Source organism: Panicum hallii, chromosome 3 (genome assembly GCF_002211085.1).
Source record: "Panicum hallii strain FIL2 chromosome 3, PHallii_v3.1, whole genome shotgun sequence".
In the NCBI taxonomy this organism is placed as follows: domain Eukaryota; kingdom Viridiplantae; phylum Streptophyta; class Magnoliopsida; order Poales; family Poaceae; genus Panicum; species Panicum hallii.
The window spans coordinates 8,227,231-8,249,061 of record NC_038044.1 but is presented as its reverse complement, the minus strand read 5'-3'; the positions used below and the strand labels follow the sequence as shown (position 1 = coordinate 8,249,061).

The window sequence follows — 21,831 nt, the reverse complement described above, 5'->3', positions numbered from 1 at the left end:
TTTGAGTTCGGAACCTCTAACATGAGTATATGTCAGTTTGTCGTTTTCAATAGGTAAAGGAAAATTTGTTTGATCTGTGCATTACCTAGTTAGCTACCCATCGCCTTCATTGCCAAAGCAGCATAGGAATTGTAAATAGCCGTCGTCTCTATTATCGAGCAAATAACTTTGTTATCACCGTCACCGAACACCTTTACTCAACATAGGCTGTTGGAATCATCTTAGCACTAGTATATATACACACTGAAAGCCAGGCAGTTCTCCTAATGTTAGTATATTATCCAAAATCATACCGCACAACTATAGGACCCCAATTTATCACTATGGATACCATCCCAGAGGAATTCTTTGTTGAGGGCCTCGTGGAGCTCATAGACACTGGAGGCCAGCTCACCCCCTGATGATGACATGGACTGCAAGCTGTGCATGGCTCCACGTGCTTCATTTACACGTGTGCGCGCACATTTCAGTAATGAGCTAAACGCCTATCAATACGTAAGAATGAGATGATTATTTGTTGATTTGGAACTTTGCTTTGTTCTCTGTGTTTGTGATCATTAATACTTTATATTAGCCTGCGAGGCCTATTTAAATATGTTGCGCATCGCACAACACTATCTTCTTTGTTTGTTATTTTCAATAGGCAAATGGAGTTTGTTTCAATGGTCTTCTTTAGAAATTGTAAGAAGAAATTATTATCTTTGTGTGCTGTGTGCAGAAGCTAGCTTTTGCAGCCATTATCCAAGGAACATTGGAAATCTAGCCAGCCATTGTCTCCATTATCCAAGCAGCATTGGAGTTACAGGTAGACATCATCTCTTGAATCATATGGCACTTGCATACACATTTTTTAGGAGACACTAGGATACACCTTAACAAAGTCTGTTCTCTTTATTGATACATCAACCAAAAGTTATGGCATCACACCACTACCATTGATCAAAACGGCTATCACCGCAGAGAAATTGTTTGAGAAGGGTGTCATGGAGCAGTCACCACAGTCATTATCTGTCTTCCTTAATAGTTTTTCTTCAAAGCCCGATGGTAGGATTGAGGGCAGTCACTCTTTCCCTAGTGACATGGTGCTCCCTTACATCTCACAAATGCTCATGGAGGATGACATTGACGATACACTCTCTGATCACCCTGCGCTACTCCAGGGGAGGCCAGCAAGGATTTGTTGCAAGATGGCGGTGGTGATGAAAGGACACTCAACCTGGCTTTATCCAAGGGTACACATGCAGTGGGGCGTTCTTGGAGGGCATGAAAGAGGCCCTTATGCTCTTGCCCAGAGCCAATGGTTTCGGAAGGGGTGAACTGGTGAATCAAATGGTCAGGGAAAGCAGCAACCATAATAGGGCCAAGAAGAGGTATGCTAGCAATGACCATCTAGAGGAGGTGACAAGGACCAGCAAATCTATGATGATGATCAAGGAGCCTGAGGATATTTGTGGTCATGAGATGTGGGATGATATTATGTCACATGGCTATGAGACATACATCATCAGAGGCATGGAGAAGCCGCGCATTGCCATGGCCAATGAGGTGGAGAAGAACAGCAGGAAGGATAGTAGAAAGGCGGTCGTGAATGTGGTGGACATACACACAATCTTGATCCTTTGTGCGCAGGCGGTGGCAGCAAACGATCACATGAGAGCGGGTGAGCTACTGAAGCAGATCAAGCAACATGCATCAGATACAGGGGATGTCACACAGCGGCTAGCTCAATGTTTTGCCAAGGGGCTAGAGGCACGGCTAGTAGGCATGGGGAGCAAGGTTTGGCAGCTGCTCATGGCAGAGCGCCTCTCAATTGTAGAGTTCCTCAAGGCACACAACCTCTACATGGCAGACTGCAGCTTCAACAAGGTGGTGGTCCTTTTTTCCACAATGACCATCTTGCAGGCCATGGTGGGTAAGAGAAGACTACATACTGTTGACTATGGCATGCGTTATGGGAAGGAGGGAAGGTGGACCGCCGAAGGTGAAGATCACCGCCATAGGCTACCCGCATCTCAGGCCATGTCCAGCAGAGCAGATTGAGGAGACCGGGCGCCGTCTCAGCAAGTGTGCCCATGAGTTTGGTGTGCCATTCAATTTCCATGCCATTAGGAAGAAGTGGGAGGAAGTTTGCATTGAGGACTTGGACACAGATGCGGAAGATGTGCTCATCGTGAATACCACTTTAGTTTCAACACCTTGATGGACGAGAGCCTATTCTTTGATGACCCAAGCCCCAAGGATACCGTCCTGCAGAACATCAGGAAGATGAGGCCAGATGTCTTCATCCAGAGCATTTTGAATAGTTCATATGGCTCCTCCTACTTGTCGCGATTTCGGGAGGCATTGTCCTATTACACGGCAATGTTTGACATGTTTGATGCAATCATCCCGCGGGAGAGTAAATCGCGAGTGGTGCTGGAGCAGGACGTTTTTGGACGTTTTGCACTGAATATTATCGCCTGTGAGGGCGCAGACCTGATCGAGCGCCCTGAGATGTATGAACAGTGGCAGGCGAGAAACCAGAGGGCGGGCCTGAGGCAGCTGCCACTGGAACCAGCCATTGTTAATGTACTGAAGGACAAGGCGAGGCAGTGCCACCACAAGGACCTTTTGTTTTGTGAAGATGGCCAACGGCTGCTGCGAGGGTGGATGGGACGCATCCTCTGTGCCCAGTCGGCATGGGTAGCTGAAGAGGCCTCTTAGGAATTAAGCTTTTGCTCTTTGGTACAGAATCATACCATGGCCGTGATTCGCTCGTCAGGGCTGGAGCTACGGCTGCCCATGAAAAGGAAAAAGTTCGATTTATATCCTCAAATTATCGTAAAAATTCAATTTTCAACCTTCAACCAGGTGCAGCAGGCCAGTGAAGAATATGTTCAGTTATCGCGTCCAGGTGCACCAGAGATGAAGAGGGTGGGTCCAATGGTTAACGCATGCGTCCAAAGAGATGTCTGACGGGGACTGCCGGATTGTGGCGTTCTCCGACCAGCCGCAACGCCATGAGCTGGCACCGCCGCCGGATCAGCTAGGACGATTAGCAGGGGTGGGGGGGGGGGGGGGGGGGGGGCGCCGCGATTGTACGGAGGCGCCGCGGTCGCCGGCGCCGGTAAAACCTCACCAGCTGCCGTGCGTGAGGCCGGCATAAAAGTTTGCAAAGTAATTGTGATCTAATATTACAAGTAACCCCAAAATATTTACGTTTAGGGTGTGTTCGTTTTCTATCCTCTAAACTTTAGACCCATCACATCAAAGAGAATCTTGCTATTTAGAAGTATTAAATAAAATCTATCTATAAAACTTTTTGCATAGCTGGGTGCTAATTCGCGAGACAAATTTAATGAGCCTAATTAATCCATAATTTGCCACATTGATGATACAGTAATCATCCGCTAATTATGGACTAATATACCTCATTAGATTCGTCTCGCGAATTAGCGCTGGGGTTCTGCAATTAGTTTTGTAATTAGACTTTATTTAATACTTCTAAATGATAAGATTCTCTTTGATGTGACCCCACGACCACAGGAAACGAACACACTCCATTTTTTATACCACCCCCTAGTTTACAATCTGACAATTTACATATACCACCGTAGTTTGGATCGCGATCCAATTATTTGTATTTAACCCCGGTTGTCCGCCGCCGGCATCCTCTGCGCCGGCGTGCTCCAGCAGCTGCGAGCGGAGGAGCATTCCGTTTGCCATCGGATCGCCGGCGCCGCGCGACTGAGCTCGCACGGCCGGGCATGGCGGCTTGGTCGACGGTCAGCACCCCGCCCCGTCACCTCCCGTACGGCCGTACCTCCCCGCGTCTCCGCTGCCTGGGGTCGCTGCGGCCTGCGGAGACGGTTGGTGGCTGCAATTCGTTGGTGGTGGCTACTACGAGCGCGAGGATGGTGACTGCGATTCGTTGGTGGCCAGTGATCTTTAGCGGCTGAACAATGGTGAATAATGGCCCCGAGTTACTCGTCCCCTTCCAAGCATGCCGGGAGATCAGGCTGTTTGTTGCTTGCTTTGGAGCTGCACGCGATTGAGTTGAGTTGCTTGCTTCCAAAATTTTGCGATTGAGTTGCAGACAAGAACATGAGCAGGCACACGTACACGCACACGCAACATGTGAGACAGCCGCCCGAGCTCCTTCTTCACCACCTGCTTGGCTGCTTGCGCCCGCATTCAATGCCCCGTCTACTCCCCCTCCAACCTCAAAACCGCTCGCCCGAGTTTTCCTCCCCACGCAAAGATCAGAGACCACGAGAGAGAGGGAGGGAGGCCACGGATGTCGTGGTCGGAGGATTGGGATCGCAAGGACGAAATGCCCGTCGACGAGCGCCTTAAGGTTCTTGCAGCGGAAGCAGGAGAGCCGAAGCGGAAGCGACCAAGACCCTGTGACGTCGCCGTAGGCGTCGCCGGAGGAGGACGACCGGCGGATTCCGGAAGCGCTAGCGTCGAGAAGGAGGAGCCCTCCTCCGGTGCGGCGGCGGCGTCGCGCGTGCGGCCGGAGAGCGCGGCGGCGGCGACGACGGCCGTGGCGGTGGAGGACACCGACGCCCTCGATTGCGGCGTGTGCTTCCTCCCTCTGAAGCCCCCAATCTTCCAGGTACATCCCTTCCTAGAACCCTAATCGATTGGATTCTCAGATTAGTGCATCCTCTGTAGACAGCAGAGCCACGATTATTGTCACCAAATCACCAAAACCCTGTAGTCAGTACCAGGAGCCCATAATTTTAACACTTCGTTTTCAAAGGCAAGAATTTTTACACCTCGGAACCACAAACAGCTACAAGTTTGAAACCATATGACAAGAACTCTCAACACGCATAGGGTAAAGTCAAGTACGATGTGGAATTTAATCTTTGATAAATACTCTTTGCGCATATTGGGCAAAGCCTGTAATTGCAAGCAGTTGGAAGCAAACTTTATTGACAGCGTATGGAGATTTTGTCTGAAATGTCGTATTTTTTTATGCATTTCTCTCAGGCCATGGCAGTGTCACTGTCAACCCACAAAATCTGCCCAAATTATGATTTAATATCTGCACCAAGCATCCGGTTCACTAAATTAGTAGAAACTTGCTTTCGTCAGCCTCAATAGACATAAACATACTGAGGGTCTGTTTAGTTCCCGGCGCATAAACGCAAAAAAAGCTGTAAACGTAAAATTTTCGAAGGAATCTTGCTAATTTGAAGTACTAAATGAAGTCTATTTACAAAATCTTTTGCATGGATGGGCTGTAAATCGCGAGACGAATCTAATGAGCCTACTTAATCCATATTTTGCAACAGTGATACTACAGTAACCATCCGCTAATTATTGCTTAATCATGGCTTAATTAGCATCATTTGATTCGTCTCGCGATTTACAAACCATCTGTGTAAAAAGTTTTGTAAATAGACTTCATTTAGTACTTCAAATTGACAAGATTCTTTTGAAAAAAACTTTTTTGCGTTTACGCGCCCCGATCTAAACAGGCCCTGATCCTTGAATGACAACAGCACAAGTGTACAGTTGTGGACACTTAATTATGCCTATTTTGTAAATTATGCCTTCTCTTTTAAAAGCTGGAAAGATGCTTGTCGCACATGTTGCAGTCAGCCTGCTGAAAGATGGGAATCAAAAGCCTGAAAGGCTGTTGCGTGATCCTTTATGCCTAGTTTTGCTTCCCCTTGTTTGCTGCTGCCTGCCTATCTCCATTTTCAAGATGCTGCTGCTGTTCATGCATGCGTGTCCGGATGGGAGGATGGGATGCCTAATGATGGATCCAAAGTAAACCCAGCAGGAGCAACACGGACCAGCGGCAGCGGAGGGCAAGCGCAACCAGAGACCCGCGGACACGGAGCTAGCTAATAAGGGCATAAAGGATATTAGCAAAGGAAAAACCATTTAAAAATGAAACCATTTTAAAAAAAGCAAGAGAAGCCGTTTTGCCAAATAATTTCTAAAATAATATTATTTATTTGTATGAAAGTGCCTTCTCACAGAATTTCTTATGCTATTTATTTGTTCCAACTTCCAAATGTTATTGTAGAAATTTTCTCCTACGACATTTGAGTTTGCTAAAGTTTTCTCATTCCGTTTTCACCCTAAATGGATAGGCCAATAAGATTAATAAAATAAACTTAAAGCCCATGGACTTCCATGACGGCAAATAAACAATAATAGGAAACATAAAAATCCAGAGAGAGTATTCAGTTTTTTGCGTGCTTGTCAGTTCAACTAATCTTTGGTTTCCTTCCAAGCTGCTACGAATTCTTGCCTGTTACCAGCAGTTACCTTTGTCTGCGGAGGAAGCCATCCACAAAACCGGCGTCAAAACGAAATTCAAATTGCATTTCGAAAATCAAATCGTTTCCCGTGGAACTATATGTCCCCATTTCATTCGATACAGAACTGAGAGCGAGAGGGAGAGAAGGGAGGGGTGCGGGCGCGGATGGAGACGTTCTCGTTTGGTGATCACCTACGCGCGAGGCTTGCAGCGGCAGCACAAGTGAAGGAGCGGAAGCGGGCAAGAATGATCACCTCCGCCTCCGGTCCGTCGTCGTCGGTGCCGCCGGCAGGTGGCGTCGTGGCGGTGGAGGACACGGACGCCCTCGACTTCGGCGTCTGCTACCTTCCGCTGAAGCCCCCCATCTTCCAGGTAGTCCTCATCCTACATGCGCTCGCACCTGTTCATGCTTGCTTCCAGTGCAGGTAGGCAGACAGATCGTTGCATAATTTAGCACCTTTTTTTCAAGAGGCAAAGATTTTTGACACTCCAGAGCCACAAGTGAACTCTCTGATGACGGAGTTTAGCACTAGAATAGGTATATAACTTCCACTATGGTATACGACCGCCTACTACAATTGTATCTCTATTTAAATACTAAAATTGTACAAACATAAGCATTTCTTGCTTGAAAAAAGATCTTTTGAGAGTGTACAGTGTAGGTGAAGGATACATCAAATTTTTTCTCTGAACAATCTTGCATATAATGATATAAAACTGATCCATTTCCTGAATATATATTTTCCTGAATATATATTGATCCTGGGGCCTGGGCTAATGTGGATGCTCCATGCCCGCGGTGTGACGTGGGGCATGTGGTGTGCTCGTCGTGCCGTGACAAGCTCAGGGATAACCGCAAGTGCCACGTGTGCCGCGGCTCCACCGGTGGCTTCCGCCGGTGCCACGCCATGGAGCGCCCGGTGGAGTCCGCCCGCGTCGCGTGCCCGAACGCGGCCTACGGCTGCGCGGCCAGGCCTGATTCTATCTCTGTTCTTTTACTGTGTCTGTGCCACGCCTGATTCGGTGATTTAGTGAGCAGCAAGGGCAGGAAGGCCCAATCACCGATTGGGCCATTTCGTTACTGGGCCAGGAGCCTGTGCCGCCGACCAGCGCCTGTGCTTGAAGAAAGTGAGTTGCGAGCTCACCTACCAGCCCTGATGGGCCGACTTGGGCCGTGATCATCCAATTCTTTGATTTTATGAGCCGTGCCCAAAAAAAGAAAAAAATCTATGATTTCATCCCTACTTCTCCAGACCAATGCTTCCAAACGAGGATGCCGTTGAACTCTGTCACTGTCACGTGGGAAGCACAAGGAATCTGCGATAGAGTCGAGGTCTCGAGGATGCCACCTCCAGAGTAGATAAATCAACGGCAAATGGATTAACGGGCTGTCCACTCCGTGTTCACATGGAACACCCCGAGTCAGAGACCGACCCCTTCCCTCCCCTACCAGCTGGATCTGGACGGAGACGCCAGGAGCACTTTCCTCACTGACTCACTGTGGATCCCCCGGCCAAGAGCTGGTGGCAGAATTAGGTGAGCTTTCCTCACTGTCAAGTACATGCTAGCTGCTCACAGTGCTACCAAGTACCAACACAGATAGGATCTTCCACACACTTACCAAGCTGCTGTGCGCAGGAGCCACCTGCTGAGCTTGTTGCTTGCAGCATGGAGCTGGTGATGGGGGCGATGGGAAGCCTGCTTCCCAAGCTTGGCGAGCTGCTCAAGGAGGAGTACGGCCTGCAGAAGGGCGTGAGGAAGAAGATCCAGTCCCTCTCGCAGGAGCTCGAGGCCGTGCACGCCGTCCTCCGCAGGATCGGCGACGTGCCACCGGAGCAGCTCGACGACCTTGTCAAGCTCTGGGTGCGCGATGTCAGGGAATCATCCTACGACATGGAGGACATCGTCGACACGTTCCTGGTGTGCGTCGATGATGGCGCAGAGCCTGCCGACCCACACAGGCTCAGGCGCCTCCGGAAGAAGGTGGGCGGTCTGTTCAAGAAGAGCAAGGCTCGCCGAAAGATCTCTTGCCTGATCCAGGAGATCTACGAGAAGCTTGACGAGGTGGCAGCAAGGCATGGTAGGTTCACCGTCGACAGCATTGTAGCCAAGCCTGCAGCTGCGACGACCATCGATCCTCGAATTCTGAATCTGTTCAAAAGGGCAACAGAGCTTGTTGGCATCGAGGGGCCAAAGGATAGGCTCATAAACATGCTGTCCCTAGGGGGTGATGTTGATATGCCCCGTAAGAAGGCGATGAAGGTCGTCTCGGTCGTTGGATTCGGAGGGCTGGGCAAGACCACTCTTGCCAAAGCTGTCTACGACCAGCTTAAACTGCATTTCGAGCGTAGTGCTTTTGTTCCAGTGGGTCGGAACCCTGACGTGAAGAAAGTTCTTAGAGACATTCTCATTGATCTTGACAGGGGGAAGTATGCCAACTCAGATTTAATGGTGCTGGATGAAAAGCAGCTCATGGAAGAACTTGAGGAATTCATCAAGGAAAAAAGGTACGACTACTATAATCATATCACCGACCAATGCTTTTAATATATAGTGCCTTTTGTTTTTTGTAGTCGCATATATATTCTTTCTTTATTTTATTAAACCAAGTCTGAAAGGGGCCAGCATGTGCCATCTCATGTCTAGAAATTACTATGTTAGCCCTTATTAATTGATGATGCAGTTGGTTTAAATGGTCGCTGATGAAGTAACTTTGTATTTTCAACAAGAAAATACAAGTGGTTGTGTAAAATACAAATCTGTTTTCAAATATAAATTGATATTGTCTGCCATTTTTGTTGCACTTTTACTTAAAATAAAAAAGATAATTACTACAATGGTTCATGAGGCATCGAACCACAAGTGCTATGTTTTGCTGTTGCTAATAAATTTATACCAAACTTATTAGGGTGCTTCGTGTTTTTCTTCTTGCTAGTTTTTCTTCCTCCATACTTCTTCGTGATTCATATAGGAACGAAGCATCTTCTCTTTTTCTATGGCCGACAATGCCCATTTATCTGTTCTTATGGTTGGCAGATCCATTTTCATATGGTTTTCTATACTTAATTTGAATCACCATCTCACGGCTCTTTTGCTATCATGTGAATGTGTAGGTGTTTCATTGTTATTGATGATATATGGGACAAGGAATCATGGAAACTAATCAGATGTGCTCTGCAAGACGGTCATTGTGGAAGTAGAGTAGTCGTAACAACTCGTACTTATGAAGTGGCTGCACAGGCAGACCAAGAGTACAAAATACAACCACTTTCTTGTGACAACTCTAAAAAGTTATTGTATGCAAGAATAGCTGATGGTGAAGGGAAGTACTTTGATAGTCCATCGGCTGAGGCATGTGACAAAATTTTGAAGAAATGTGGTGGTGTGCCATTAGCTATCATTACAATAGCCAGTTTGTTAGCCAGTAAACCATGGAAGGACTGGTCTGAGATCTACAACTCTATTGGTTTTGGGCAGGGACGCAATGATGATGTAGATAATACTAGAAAGATATTGTCTTTCAGCTATTATGATCTGCCTTCACATCTAAAGCCTTGCTTACTGTACCTAAGCATATTTTCAGAAGATCAAGAGATAGAGAAAAATAGATTGATATGGATGTGGATAGCTGAAGGTTTTGTCGTCCATGAGGAACAAGCAGCAGGCATTGGATCATTTGAGCTCGGGGAGAGGTACTTCAATGAGTTGATAAACCGAAGCATGATCCAGCCAGTGGAGAGACTTGAGAAAGGGTATGTAGATGGTTGCTGTGTTCATGATATGGTTTTTGATTTGGTCCGCTCATTGTCGAGCCAAGAAAATTTTGTCACGGTATTGGATGGCGATGATGAGCGACAGAAACTTCCGGGAAGCATTGCTCGCAGGATAGCCCTGCAGCGGATCGAACAGCGCAGCGGCGGTCAACTGCTAGCTAATATTGCTGTGGATAAAATAAGATCCTTTATTACCAGTGAGTGCAATTTTGGTCCGTCATCATGCCCACACACTCCAGTTTTACGTGTATTAGATATGCAAGGTTGTTACAATGGAGAAAAAATACACGAAGGTATGATAAATCATCTTGGGAGTATGCTTCACCTGAGGTACCTCCGGTTAGCATCACCAGTTGGAGAAACTAATATCAAACTGCCCAGGGAAGTGAGATATCTCAAGTTTCTGCAGACACTGGATTTATGGGAATTCCGCATAAATGAGCTGCCCGAGGATGTGGGACAGCTGACGCAACTGGTTTGCCTACATGTTGGTCCGGGAACAAGGATTCCGGATGGTTTGATAGGTAAACTGACCTCGTTGCAAGAGCTGGTGAGATGGCTTCCTGCTGATGATGATTATGATGATGCTAGAAGAATGCAGTTTGTGAAGGAGCTGGGCATGCTGAGGGAACTGAGGGTGCTCCGCACTAAAATTCATGTCACGGATGAGAGCATGGAGAGAGCTTTGCTGGAGTTCCTAGGCAATCTGCACAATATCCGGATGATGCGCATTGATGGCGCACCGCTATATGCTTTTGAGAGCATGACGAGTCATGAAGGATTCATCACCTGTCGTCATCTCCAATTGCTGCATTTATACTGCCTCGTGTTCTCTGGACTGCCTAAGTGGATAAATCCATCGCTTGCTCCAAACCTCTCCTATCTGTATGTGCGAGTGCAAGCTGTTAAAGGGCAGGACATGGAAATCCTTGCGAGGTTGCCAGAGCTCCGTAGCCTCACACTGATATTGTGTGATGAAACCAAATTAGTTAATATAAAGATTCCTTGCACGGCTCAAGGTGTTGGCTACTACTTTCGAAAGTTGAGAATCTTGAAGATCGGTGGTGCACCTTCCTGGTTTGATCTGCGCGATTGCATCAGCAACGGCAGTGTTGCATCTGCTATCATGCCAAGTCTTGAATCCCTTGAGTTTAAAGTCAGTGTGCGGCTCCTAAAAGATGCGGCCATGCTTAGTTTTGACAGGTTGCTTATTGGTTTCGAGACCCTCGGAAGAACATCGCTCCAGAGTGTCACCGTGAGAGTGAACTGTGAAGGTGCCCGTATTTTGGACGTGGAGGATGTGGAGGATGCGTTGGAGCGCACGGCCGCCGTCCATCCCAAACGTCCCTATCTTGGAACAGCACGGGAGCAGGAAGAAGAAATGCTCTCATCAACCTACCAAGAGGTACGAAGTGATCATGCATGCACATTGATTGACTGAGCAATTTTATGTTTTCAAAAGCTGATGGCTCCATTCAAGTAATTATTGCTTCTCTTATTGATTCTTCTCTCCTGCCTTGTGAGGGCATCCACAATGTATAGCATCATCATTGGTAGTGCTAATGTAGGACGCACACAGAAGGTGCTAACTTGGTAAATTTTGCTCCAGCGTATAGCAATTCTAGTGGGATCCATGGTAGCAGGAAGGGAAGTTTAAAAAAAAACTCCGTTCTCTCCCCACCATCCCCACGTGCAGCTCCATGCAGTGTCTAAACCGAGGTGCAGCAGGCCAATAAATGTAGAGGCACCAAATATTTTTTATTCTAGGAACCAGGTGCAAAATTAGGCACCAGGTGCCAGGATAACATCCCATACAAGATTCTCTCCAGTGTATTGCACCCTCTACATTATTTTCTCTCTCTTTCTAGCACCCTCAAAAAACACACACCGGAGCTGCCCTGATGGGCTCAATAAATTTCCATCAGATTAATTCGTTGGTAAACTGCAAGTCGAATCTAGCTACACCTAATCTCTTGGCTGTTCATTGGCTCCTACCTGCAAGTTAAGTCTAGCTACCCTAATATTCTAGAATTGACTTCATTCCTTCTTCCCTTCTATTGTATTCCACCTGTATGACAAATAATGCAACTATTGTAGGATTTTTTAGACAGCCTAGCGGGGAAAGCAAATGACTTATTAGCTGCCCTTCATTAATTGCAGTTTGTTACTATAAGAGCTTGATTAAGTTTTTCAGCACTTCCAAATAGAAAAAAAAGTGTGATAACTCCTCAAGGATCGTAAAAATTTGAAGGAAAATAACCCCACTTTTGCTTACAATTGATGAAACCAGCCATACCATTGTGAACACCCTTGTTCTATTTGCATAGTGTGTACTGTAGTTCTATTGCAGAAAGCTCATGACACACATGAGTTGCCAGCTACTCTTCCACAATCTTTTTCTTTATTTATTTGCTGCTTAATATGTTCATGTGCTAACTATAACGAACAAAATGTAGGCACGTATGGATGTTAGCAGAACCCCTGACTTCGTACTGAAGGCCTGGAAGTCGGCGGACATCGTTGACTTTGGACATATTCGAGCACTGCATATTCCACCAGATCCAGAAGCATCTTCCACCAAAGTATGTTCACCAATTTTTGCATCTAATTTTTTTTGGTATTAGTATGCCCTTGTTGAGTTATAACTTATAAATATTTAGCATGCAACATCAACCTAAAACATATGAGCTCATATTCTATTCAAGCCAGGGAAGGTCACAATATCAATTGATGTTTGCACGTGTTTACTTCACAAATGTTTATATTTGTCCTTCTTGTTCATATTGTCTTTTGATGTGATACTCATTTTGTGCTACAGTATTAAAGAGATTATGGTCAGATTCAGAGCAGTATAGTACAAAATTCTGATAAAGTACTGTTATTATTTCTTTTCTCCTTCATAGGTTCTCCATCTTCTGTATGCAAATAAGGGGAAATATCTTTTGACTCTCAGCTCCAATGCTACTCTTAAGCTGTGGAAATGGGGGCCCAGTGAAAAAAATCCTCGTGGCAGGGTTAGATGCATGGGAGAACTGAATTATTTTTATTTTGACATTGTAGTTCTTTTTAGTTGTTTCCTAAAAGCTGTCACAACTTTTTGTTAGCCCACCACATCTGTTCCACCACTACTGTGGAAACCGAAAGAAGACATTCTAATGACAAACGACACAACTGAAGCCAACACTGGAGCGGCAGTTGCCTGCATTGCCCTATCAAAAAATGAGTGCTATATAGTTTCTGCATCTGGTGGCAAAATCTCGCTGTTCAACGCGAAGACATTCAAGGTACTTTTCTTCAGCGTCACCAATATGCGGTTACTTTCATGATTGAGCTCTCATAGTATGACAGCTTCTGTAAACTAATTTTTGTTTCATGATTATGCCATGGCCTTTCATTGACTTCACTAATTTTGTGAATCTCTCACAGGTCTTGACTACTTTCATGGCACCTCCACCTGCATCAACTTTCCTCGCACTCTACCCACAAGACAATAACATCATTGCTATTGGGATGGAGGACTCTTCAATTCAAATCTATAATATCTACACTAATGAGGTGAGTATTAACGTTTAGTCTCTATTGTCCCCTGCTTTGCACGACCTGAATGAATAGGCTATCATTAAGGGTTATAGGTAACACCTTGGGCAAATTAAAACTGTCACTTTCAATGTATTATGATACTCATAGGAAGTTCCGTGTACCTCTCGTGAAATACCTCGCTGTCATTTTAGACTACATACCTCCTCTTGCTTTTACTTAATTACTAGTTGATCGTGTGTGCTTTGCTACAGAACATCAAATACACCATATTCCTGCCTTACACCATATTCCTTAGGTTTATTTATATTTAACATCAACATGCCAAATATTGACATATTATGATTGAATTGCGTAGGTCCAAAGGGTGCTTATGGGCCATCAGAAAAAGGTAACTGGACTGACATTCTCGCAATCGATGAACGTGCTTGTATCTTCAGGCGCTGATGCTCAGGTGTGAATTCTAACGTTACCAAGTATTATTTTGGGTTGTTTATTAAAATGAAGGCTGAGTTAAATGTAAGCTTTGTGCATGTGAGCATAGCCTCAACCTCCTTATTTCATATCAATACAATTTTAGGCCATCCTTTTGTCCAAAGAAATTTAAAGATGGAATCTTGATTGCAAGGACAAGTATTTTTTTCGATATGAAATTTAGACGTGAGAATTAAAAGTATACTTGTTTTTGTATAGTTTTGTTTAATATATGAAATTTTGCAGCTATGTGTTTGGAGCACTCACAATTGGGAGAACAAGAAATCAAGATACATCCGACCTCCATCTAATGGTTCTGCTTTAGTTGGTGATACAATGGTGCAGTTTCACTATGACCAAACACATCTTTTAGTAGTTCATGAGAGCCAGTTGGCGATCTATGATGGGAAGCTTGAATGCCTACACTTGGTTAGTTATTCATGAACATTTTGTAACATGTTTGCATTTATTACTTATTATTAGCATATATGCAATCTTGCGTTGAGTGGTGCATACCGTATTATATTGTGGTAGAAGTGTTAGATATAAATATTTATGATGATCCTAATATCAAAAATGTACATATTGCAACATCACACTGATGCTTAGTCACCATTACTTGATAATGCAGTGGTCCCCAAGAGATGCACTCCCTTCTCCAATTTCAAGTGCAGTATACACATCTGACGGTCTCTTGGTCTACGCGGGATTTCGCGATGGAGCAATTGGAATATTCGAAGCGGAATCTCTTAGGTTACGATGCAGGATTGCAGCTTCAGCCTATATACCTTCTTCAGTATCTAGGTATGTGCAGTCTCCAACAGTTTCTGTTGAGTCTGGGGCGATCTTAATTCTGGTGGCCAACAATATCTTACTGCTACTGCCTTCTGGTTGCATCTTTATATCCAGCGGAGGTGGAGTCGTGTATCCCATGGCTGTTTCTGTGTATCCCTGGCTGAATCCTAACCAGATTGCACTCGGCATGAGCGATGGTGCCGTTCATGTGCTGGAGCCATTGGAAGACTAATCGGCCGGCAAGGTGACCTGCTGGTCAGCGGTGCAAAATAAATGTGGTTGTAGGCTGGATGGCACTGTATATGTGCTCGGCCTATGATTACGTACAGATTCAGTTAACTATTCGGCTTGTTTGTTAGATATTAGGTCAAAAAAGATTTATAGATTTTATGCACCTAGTTGCGTGTACAACAACGCTGGATTTTCTTGAGACCTTTGCACAACTAAGGCAGCACAATGGACTTACACGTATTCCTCTTGGATCTGTATGTCTGCTGCGTATATTTGCATTATAAAAGTTAGTCCTTGCTGTTTGGTTATAATGTTGGATCTGCTTCTGCGGACCATTGATCCACGTCGTGGTGCCGCCCCCACCTCAATCCTCCGTTTCATTTCTATATCGTTTCGTTCCCCGTGGTTCCTCGGCCGTCAGCGCTCCTTTCATTTAAACAAATCTTGGATGAAACGAATGTAGAGATGAGCTCTGTTGTGAAAGGTTCACCGCCTCAGGAATCCTTGAGAAAAAATAACCCTTTATTCGTTCTTGTGATATCCAGGTAGTTAGACAACTAGATACTAAGTTTGGGTGTAATATATGTAAGCAGGATTTAGTGTATACAAGTTGTACAAAGCAATAAGGGTATATTTGTAAATTATAACTTCTACAAATTTACATGTGCAAGTGTGTGAAAATGATCCTAAGTGTCAAATTTCAGATGGCTATAGAAAAGAAAAGAACAAAGGTTAAATAAACATTAAGGGAAATAGACTTTTTATGAAATTAAGGACCCTTGTGTAATTAATACAAACATATAAGGACTTACATGTGAAATGGTAAAAAGATAAAAGTAAGACTTAGTTTTACCTAAGAACTAAAGTGTAAAAAGAGTTAGTAATGATTACTGCAGGAAATCTTGCAAAAAGACCCTAAACATTAAAGCATTTTGTTTGAATTACAAGACAAAGTTTATATTTTGAATTGTGCTCTAAAGTTTAAAATAAAACTATATTCTTTGAGATTTTGAACTTGAACCTTAAAGCAGTCTTGTAGGATTTGAAATTCTCTACAACTTTGCTTTAGACACCTTTCTCATTAGACTTTTCTATCAATGGGAAATCTTAGTTTACAGAGAGGTCCCTGGAATTTTTGGAATTCACAAACTAGTCCCTCTGACCCCGTCTGCCTTCTTCCTCCTCTGGCACCACTGCTTCGCCTCTGTTCTGCTCCTGCCGCCGCCGCCCACCGCCGGCACAGCTTCCCGAGCGCCACCTCCTGCTGCATTCCTCTCCCACGCGTCGCCCTCTACCTCTCCCACCTCGGCTCCTCTTTTCCCCTGGCCTCTTCCGCGCTTGCCACGCGCACGCCGTCGCCGTGCGGCCGCCACCGAGCTGCCGCCGTGGCGAGCTCCAAACCGAGCGCCCAACTCCTATGTTGCGAGCGCATCAGCACCACTGGGAGCTCCTCGACCTATTCTAACCATCCAATCGCCAGCTCCTCACCCCTAGCCACCGGAACGCCGTAGCCATCGCCGCCCGAACGCCGGCGAGCACAAGCTCACCGTCGTCCCGCTTCTCTGCAGCTGCTCCGCTTGCAACCACCTCGCCGTTAGCTCCACCGCACCCTCGCGCAGCTGTCCGGCCAACCCTTCTCCTTGCTCGGTCACCGGAGCGCCGCCGCGCTGTCCTTTCTTTGCCGCCGCCTCGGCCTCACCGTGGGCAGGCCTACACCAACCTCCTCGACCCCATCCGTCACCGCCCGAAGGTTGCCCTCACCCCACTCGTGCTATTCCCCTCTTCTTTCCCCGCCGCCGGCGACCAACCTCGCTGGAATCGACGGTCAAACCTGTGTTCCCCGCTCTGACTCCGGCCAAGGGCTACATTGCAAACCTTTAAATCCCTTTAGGGTCCTTTATGCAAAGTTTCAGTCCCTTTCTCTATTTCCAACCAGTGAAGTTCTAAAATGTGTAAGAATTCGTAGAAAAATCAGAAAAATACCAAACTTGTTGGGTTAGAATCTTTATGATAAGTTCTACAACTTTTATTTCATAGTCAAGTTATGAAAATGCTTAGTTTGTTCTGTATTCTAAATACAAGTAAAATGGTGTTTTAATTGAATCTTATGATCTATAGCTTTACTGATGTTAATCTTTGGAGCCTATATTGTACCTGAATTGAGAAGGCTTGTATAAATTTTTGAAGTCTAGAACAGCCCTCTAGCTAGAGTATTTGGTTACTTGTATTATAAGTTAATAAAAGCTTGGCAAATTAATTTTAGAAGTATCTATGCATATTTAAGGATGAAATTTTTACTATAGTTTAGTCTTTATGAGTGTGATATAACATAAAAATTTGAGGAACAGAAACCTAACATAACTTGAGTTATAAATTTCAAGCTTAGATTCCTAGATAAATCATAAATAATAATTAGAATGCATGAAAAATTATGAAACTTTTCCAGGATACTAGACTTGAGTAGTCTATCATGTCCTTAAATTTTGAAACCTAATTGTAGTATAAAACTCTAGTTGTAATTACACCTTGAAATTTCAAATCTTGATCTTGATTAAAATTAGGTAAGTTGTTATTTATTGTATAAAATATCTAGAGTAAAGTTATTTCAATTAAACCCACTTAGGATAATTTTCATAAGTATTAATTTAATTTTACTGAATTATAATTTGCCTAAGATTAATTCAAGGTTAACCATAATTAAATAATAACCTAAAGTTAATTACAATATTTAATTAATAGATGGGAATTGCTAAGTGTGTATAGTGTTGCTTAAGGTAATTAGATACACTACTTAATATAATTAAATTGGATGTTTAGGGTAACCCCCCCGGTTGCCTAACGAGACTAGTTAGTTTAGTTAGTACTCGATAAATGACTGCCCAGTGCAGGGTAATTAACTTATCATCGTAATGTAATTTTTCTTAGAATTGGATTGCAACTTTATTGTGAATCATTATAAAAATATCTATACAAATTTATAACTAGTAACCTTGCATCTCATATAGACTCGACCACTCTCGCTGACGGGGATTATCAGCTGATCCCGGAACTGGAAGAAGGTTATTCTGAAGACCCCGGGACTCTTATTGCGGATTTCTCTGAAGCCCCGAACCAAGGTTCGGAAGAAAATATTTTGACTAACCCCAATCCTACCAGCGAAGGCAAGCCCCGGACATAAACCCTACTTTATTACACTGCAACCTATGCTATTTATTTATGTATCATTTTATGCATTACGTTCTTAGGAGTTGTTTGAAAACTTAGTTGCATTATTCCAAGAACCAATGTAATGAACACTAGAATTGGAGTCCGACTAGCTGCTCTGCTTATAGGACCGGTAGAAGTCGAGTGATTTCCTATCACTCGCGCGATATAGGAATTGTAATGTTTACATTCCTATTATCACTATAAGGATACCGGACGGGAGTTTTATGAGGTATCATGGTCAAGATGATACCCCGTCTGTGTTGTTGAAATTTGATAAGGTCGCAGTGTGTGGTAGCGGTGGCTAAGCGTTTGAAAGTACTAGCCACATGCCGTGAAATATGGTAAGCGGTAAGCCTAGTAACCGATCGGCCCGAGGAGTGGACATACCACCCACCACATGTATTTGCTTCTTTTGGTTACTTTGTTCGACGTGTAGGCATATGTGTTGCTGGGCAACCAGGAGTACGGGTTTTGTAGTCGCGCTACAGACGTACGTCCTGCACTTTTGTAGTGCATATGACCTGCAGTCGCTTGTGGTGGCCCTGATCCACGAGTCGGAATGAAAGGCAAACGGTTGCTTCGGAAATACCCTGTGGTGTTCCAAGCGTGTGAGTTAGGTTTACCTTGCAAGGGTTGAATCTCGATTCAGAATCGTCCGCCTCTCACGATGTATGAGACTGCTTATCCCCTTTATCACATAGAGTAACAAGAGCAATTATGTGATTATTAAAGATGATGTTTGAGTAAAGATTCTACCATGTTTGGATAGCTATAGGTGCTTACCTAGAATGGTTAATCAACTAGAATCTGAAAGCTAAAAATTGAAATTAAGGATCTACTCTTTGTTGCTTTTCAGCTGAAAACCCTACCCAAAGCTAAAAGCCATCATGAGTCTAGTTATGGGCTAAGATATACCCAATTCCGGGTAAGTCTTGCTGAGTATTAGTATACTCAGCCTTGCTTTCATTTATTTACTTCAGGTAATCCTTCTGATGAGCCCGCGTTCATTACACCGTGGCCTTACCCTTTGCCTGATGGTTGGTCCGTGGAATGGGATCCGTCCCCGGCCAATACCGACCCCGCCGAGTGATATTATGCCAGGGCTAGCATAATATCTGTAATGACGCCGTGTATATTGACTTCGCTTTTTTCAAAATTCCGCTGCTTTAACTAGAAACTTGAACTTGTGTTGTAATAAACTCTCCTCTGTGAGAACAAATGTTGTTTTGTACATTTTTGTAATATAACTGCCTGTGGTGTAAATTATTTTGGCATTATATCTCTGGACTCACCTTCGTGTGAGGTACCTTGTTGGATCCTGAGTTCGGTGGTTTATCGGGACATTACCCGACAGACCAATAGTTTTATACCGTTTGAAGTACGAGGTAGCCCTTCAATGAGGACTCGCGTACTTGAGTCGGTATAATTCAGGTTGGTTCTGCCACAGTTCTGCTACAATTTCTTTGTACTTTATAATTTGAAATTGATGTGTTGCAAAAACAGCAGTTTATTCGTATTGTTGGAGTTTTATTGTATTTAACCACATGGTAAATGATTTTATAATTAATCGGTTTGAAAAATAAGTGCTTAATCCAGGCGGTTATCTCTTTTTATCCCTCCGCCGAGTATATATGATAGAATTTATGCATTCAGGTTTGTGATCCAATGTGGTTTATAGGGATGTTGTGCTTTACAAAAGAGTAATATGTGAACTGCGAAAAAAATAGCATCCCTTAATAAAATAAGCCATGAATATGCACTTCGGACCATAAAAGAGAGGTACAGTAACCATTATGTTTAGCTTTCGAATGCCGCATTTATGGAGAAAAAAGAATGTATACGTCTGTGTGTTTGACAAGGAAATCTACGTGTTCATTTCTGTTTTTATTTTTTTTCCGAATAAATTTCTTTCTATTTTTGAAGTATTGGCCTGCTTGGCACCAGAGTGCATAGCAGAGCTGTCGACAAGCCATGGTATCATGGTGAGGCTTCGCGATGGCGAATCGTTCCCAGTGCGAGAGTTGCCGCGGTGGCTGCTCGTCGTAGCGGTGCGGAAGAAGGCAACTGCAGCTCGTCGTACCTGTTCCTGAGCCTTGTCGTTGGCTCAATGCCTCAAACGATTCTTCTACTCCTTAATCAATTTGATCCACAATCCCGTTTTGACTTGCACACAACTAAGGCAAGGATCTAAACCTGAATCCCCGATTGAAACTTCTGATGGAATATGAGTGTCCCTGACCATCAGCAGCCTTGAGACCCTCTTCTGACTCCACCCTCTCAAGTGACCTAGAAACCTTTTTCTCTTGATAATCACCATGCCCACAGGGCTAGAAACCGACGGAACCACAATATCCGCCAATTGAAGACCCTCTGAATGCACTCCTATCCTGCACCCGACCTCACTTTCCCTTTTTCTGTTATTTTGATTCTGAATGGGTGAATCCAGAGCCTTATTTGGATCGCCCCACAACCTTCTACACCCAACCATAACACTCTTGAAGGCTATTGCTAACTCTGTTTCTGCTGTCAGTAACTCTTCGGTACTTAGCTGGCCTTCTGTGTCACATGCCTATATCTGTGTGCAAAAAATTACTGCCATCCATATCATTAACGTTATGATATTGTTGCCCATTCCACCGCTTCTAGTTCCATAGTCCCTGAACAATCAACAGTATGCATATTAAGGGCCATTTGGTCTAAGCGTCTAAAAATACCCAGAATCCATTTGCTCTCCTCATCCCCATCAGGAGCATAATGTTTTCCACTGGATATAACTTGAACTAGCACTAACCATCGAACAATTTGTAAATGTGGGTTCCCGATTTTTACCCAAGCAATTTCCATGCTGCCCACAGCACCAACTTCATCATCCTATTGAGGCGTGGGCTGATGGGCTTCTAAAATTTGTAAAGTCTCTCATAGCTCAATAACCTTATTCCTTGTAAGACCAGCAATTTTGGACACATCTTGACACTGGACTACAGACATTATTTTATTATCGAATTAGCGTACCTTACATTGAGAACCACAAGACACACCCAACTGATCCAGAGTGAATTTCGTAGAATTAAAGTCTGACGACAATACATATATGTTACTTTTCTCTCCTATGGAGCAATTACCAGAAACAAATGCCTAGAATAGTAGCAGCATATGGTATTGGAATTTTCCATCCAGTTCATATCTATTTCAAGCAATTTTCATCCACTTGGTATCTATTTCAAGACATTTCAAGCGTAGCTTAGTAGCTTGTTTAAAGAAGATTACGGAAATAAAAAACATTTTTGGCATAGAAATTGAATTTGCCTTCAAATATTTTAAACAACTTCAGTCTCTATTACCTGGTTTTGTGTCCGAAGTCCAAACACAGGAGAGTATATTATTGATCATTCATGTACAATTTATCTGAACAAACATACCGATTACATATTCCTCTGCATGCAGTGCAACGTGGGTCATGTCGTCTGTTCGGCATGCCGTGACAAGCTCAAGGCCACCGGCTAGTGTCATGTGTGTGGCATCAACACTGGAGGCTACAGCCGGTGCCACGCC

At 44.2% G+C, this 21,831-nt stretch overlaps 3 protein-coding genes across 4 annotated transcripts; all 3 read left to right on the top strand.

Annotated features, from left to right (window-relative positions):
• Nucleotides 1–752: 752 nt before the first annotated feature.
• On the top strand, nt 753–2,977 carry LOC112886903 (scarecrow-like protein 9). The gene is made up of 2 exons (XM_025952924.1): nt 753–805; nt 914–2,977. The coding sequence occupies exon 2, from the start codon at nt 1,264–1,266 to the stop codon at nt 2,038–2,040; it is 777 nt and encodes a 258-aa protein (XP_025808709.1). The 5' UTR covers nt 753–805; nt 914–1,263; the 3' UTR covers nt 2,041–2,977.
• On the top strand, nt 2,200–2,703 carry LOC112885123 (scarecrow-like protein 34). Its single transcript, XM_025950794.1, has one exon. It carries the CDS (start codon nt 2,200–2,202, stop codon nt 2,701–2,703), a length of 504 nt encoding a protein of 167 aa, XP_025806579.1.
• Nucleotides 2,978–3,771: 794 nt separating the features above from the next.
• On the top strand, nt 3,772–15,383 carry LOC112885904 (disease resistance protein RPP13-like). 2 transcript variants are annotated; one of them, XM_025951598.1, is made up of 13 exons: nt 3,772–4,597; nt 6,386–7,390; nt 7,516–7,798; nt 7,901–8,769; nt 9,376–11,440; nt 12,492–12,617; nt 12,939–13,049; nt 13,140–13,319; nt 13,462–13,590; nt 13,931–14,026; nt 14,293–14,475; nt 14,678–14,850; nt 14,956–15,383. In XM_025951598.1, exons 4-13 carry the CDS (start codon nt 7,931–7,933, stop codon nt 15,071–15,073), a joined length of 4,020 nt encoding a protein of 1,339 aa, XP_025807383.1. In that variant the 5' UTR covers nt 3,772–4,597; nt 6,386–7,390; nt 7,516–7,798; nt 7,901–7,930; the 3' UTR covers nt 15,074–15,383. The 2 variants fall into 2 exon arrangements, with proteins under 2 accessions (XP_025807383.1, XP_025807384.1); XM_025951599.1 differs by lacking the exons at nt 3,772–4,597; nt 6,386–7,390; nt 7,516–7,798 and having other exon boundaries at nt 7,807–8,769.
• Nucleotides 15,384–21,831: the final 6,448 nt, after the last annotated feature.

Coding starts and splice junctions, on each gene's coding strand:
- LOC112886903 (XM_025952924.1), top strand. CDS start 1,264: ATGAAAGAGGCCCTTATGCTCTTGCCCAGAGCCAATGGTTTCGGAAGG.
- LOC112885123 (XM_025950794.1), top strand. CDS start 2,200: ATGGACGAGAGCCTATTCTTTGATGACCCAAGCCCCAAGGATACCGTC.
- LOC112885904 (XM_025951598.1), top strand. CDS start 7,931: ATGGAGCTGGTGATGGGGGCGATGGGAAGCCTGCTTCCCAAGCTTGGC. Junction 12,618..12,938: donor CAGAAGCATCTTCCACCAAA/GTATGTTCACCA, acceptor TCTCCTTCATAG/GTTCTCCATCTTCTGTATGC. Junction 13,050..13,139: donor AAAAAAATCCTCGTGGCAGG/GTTAGATGCATG, acceptor ACTTTTTGTTAG/CCCACCACATCTGTTCCACC.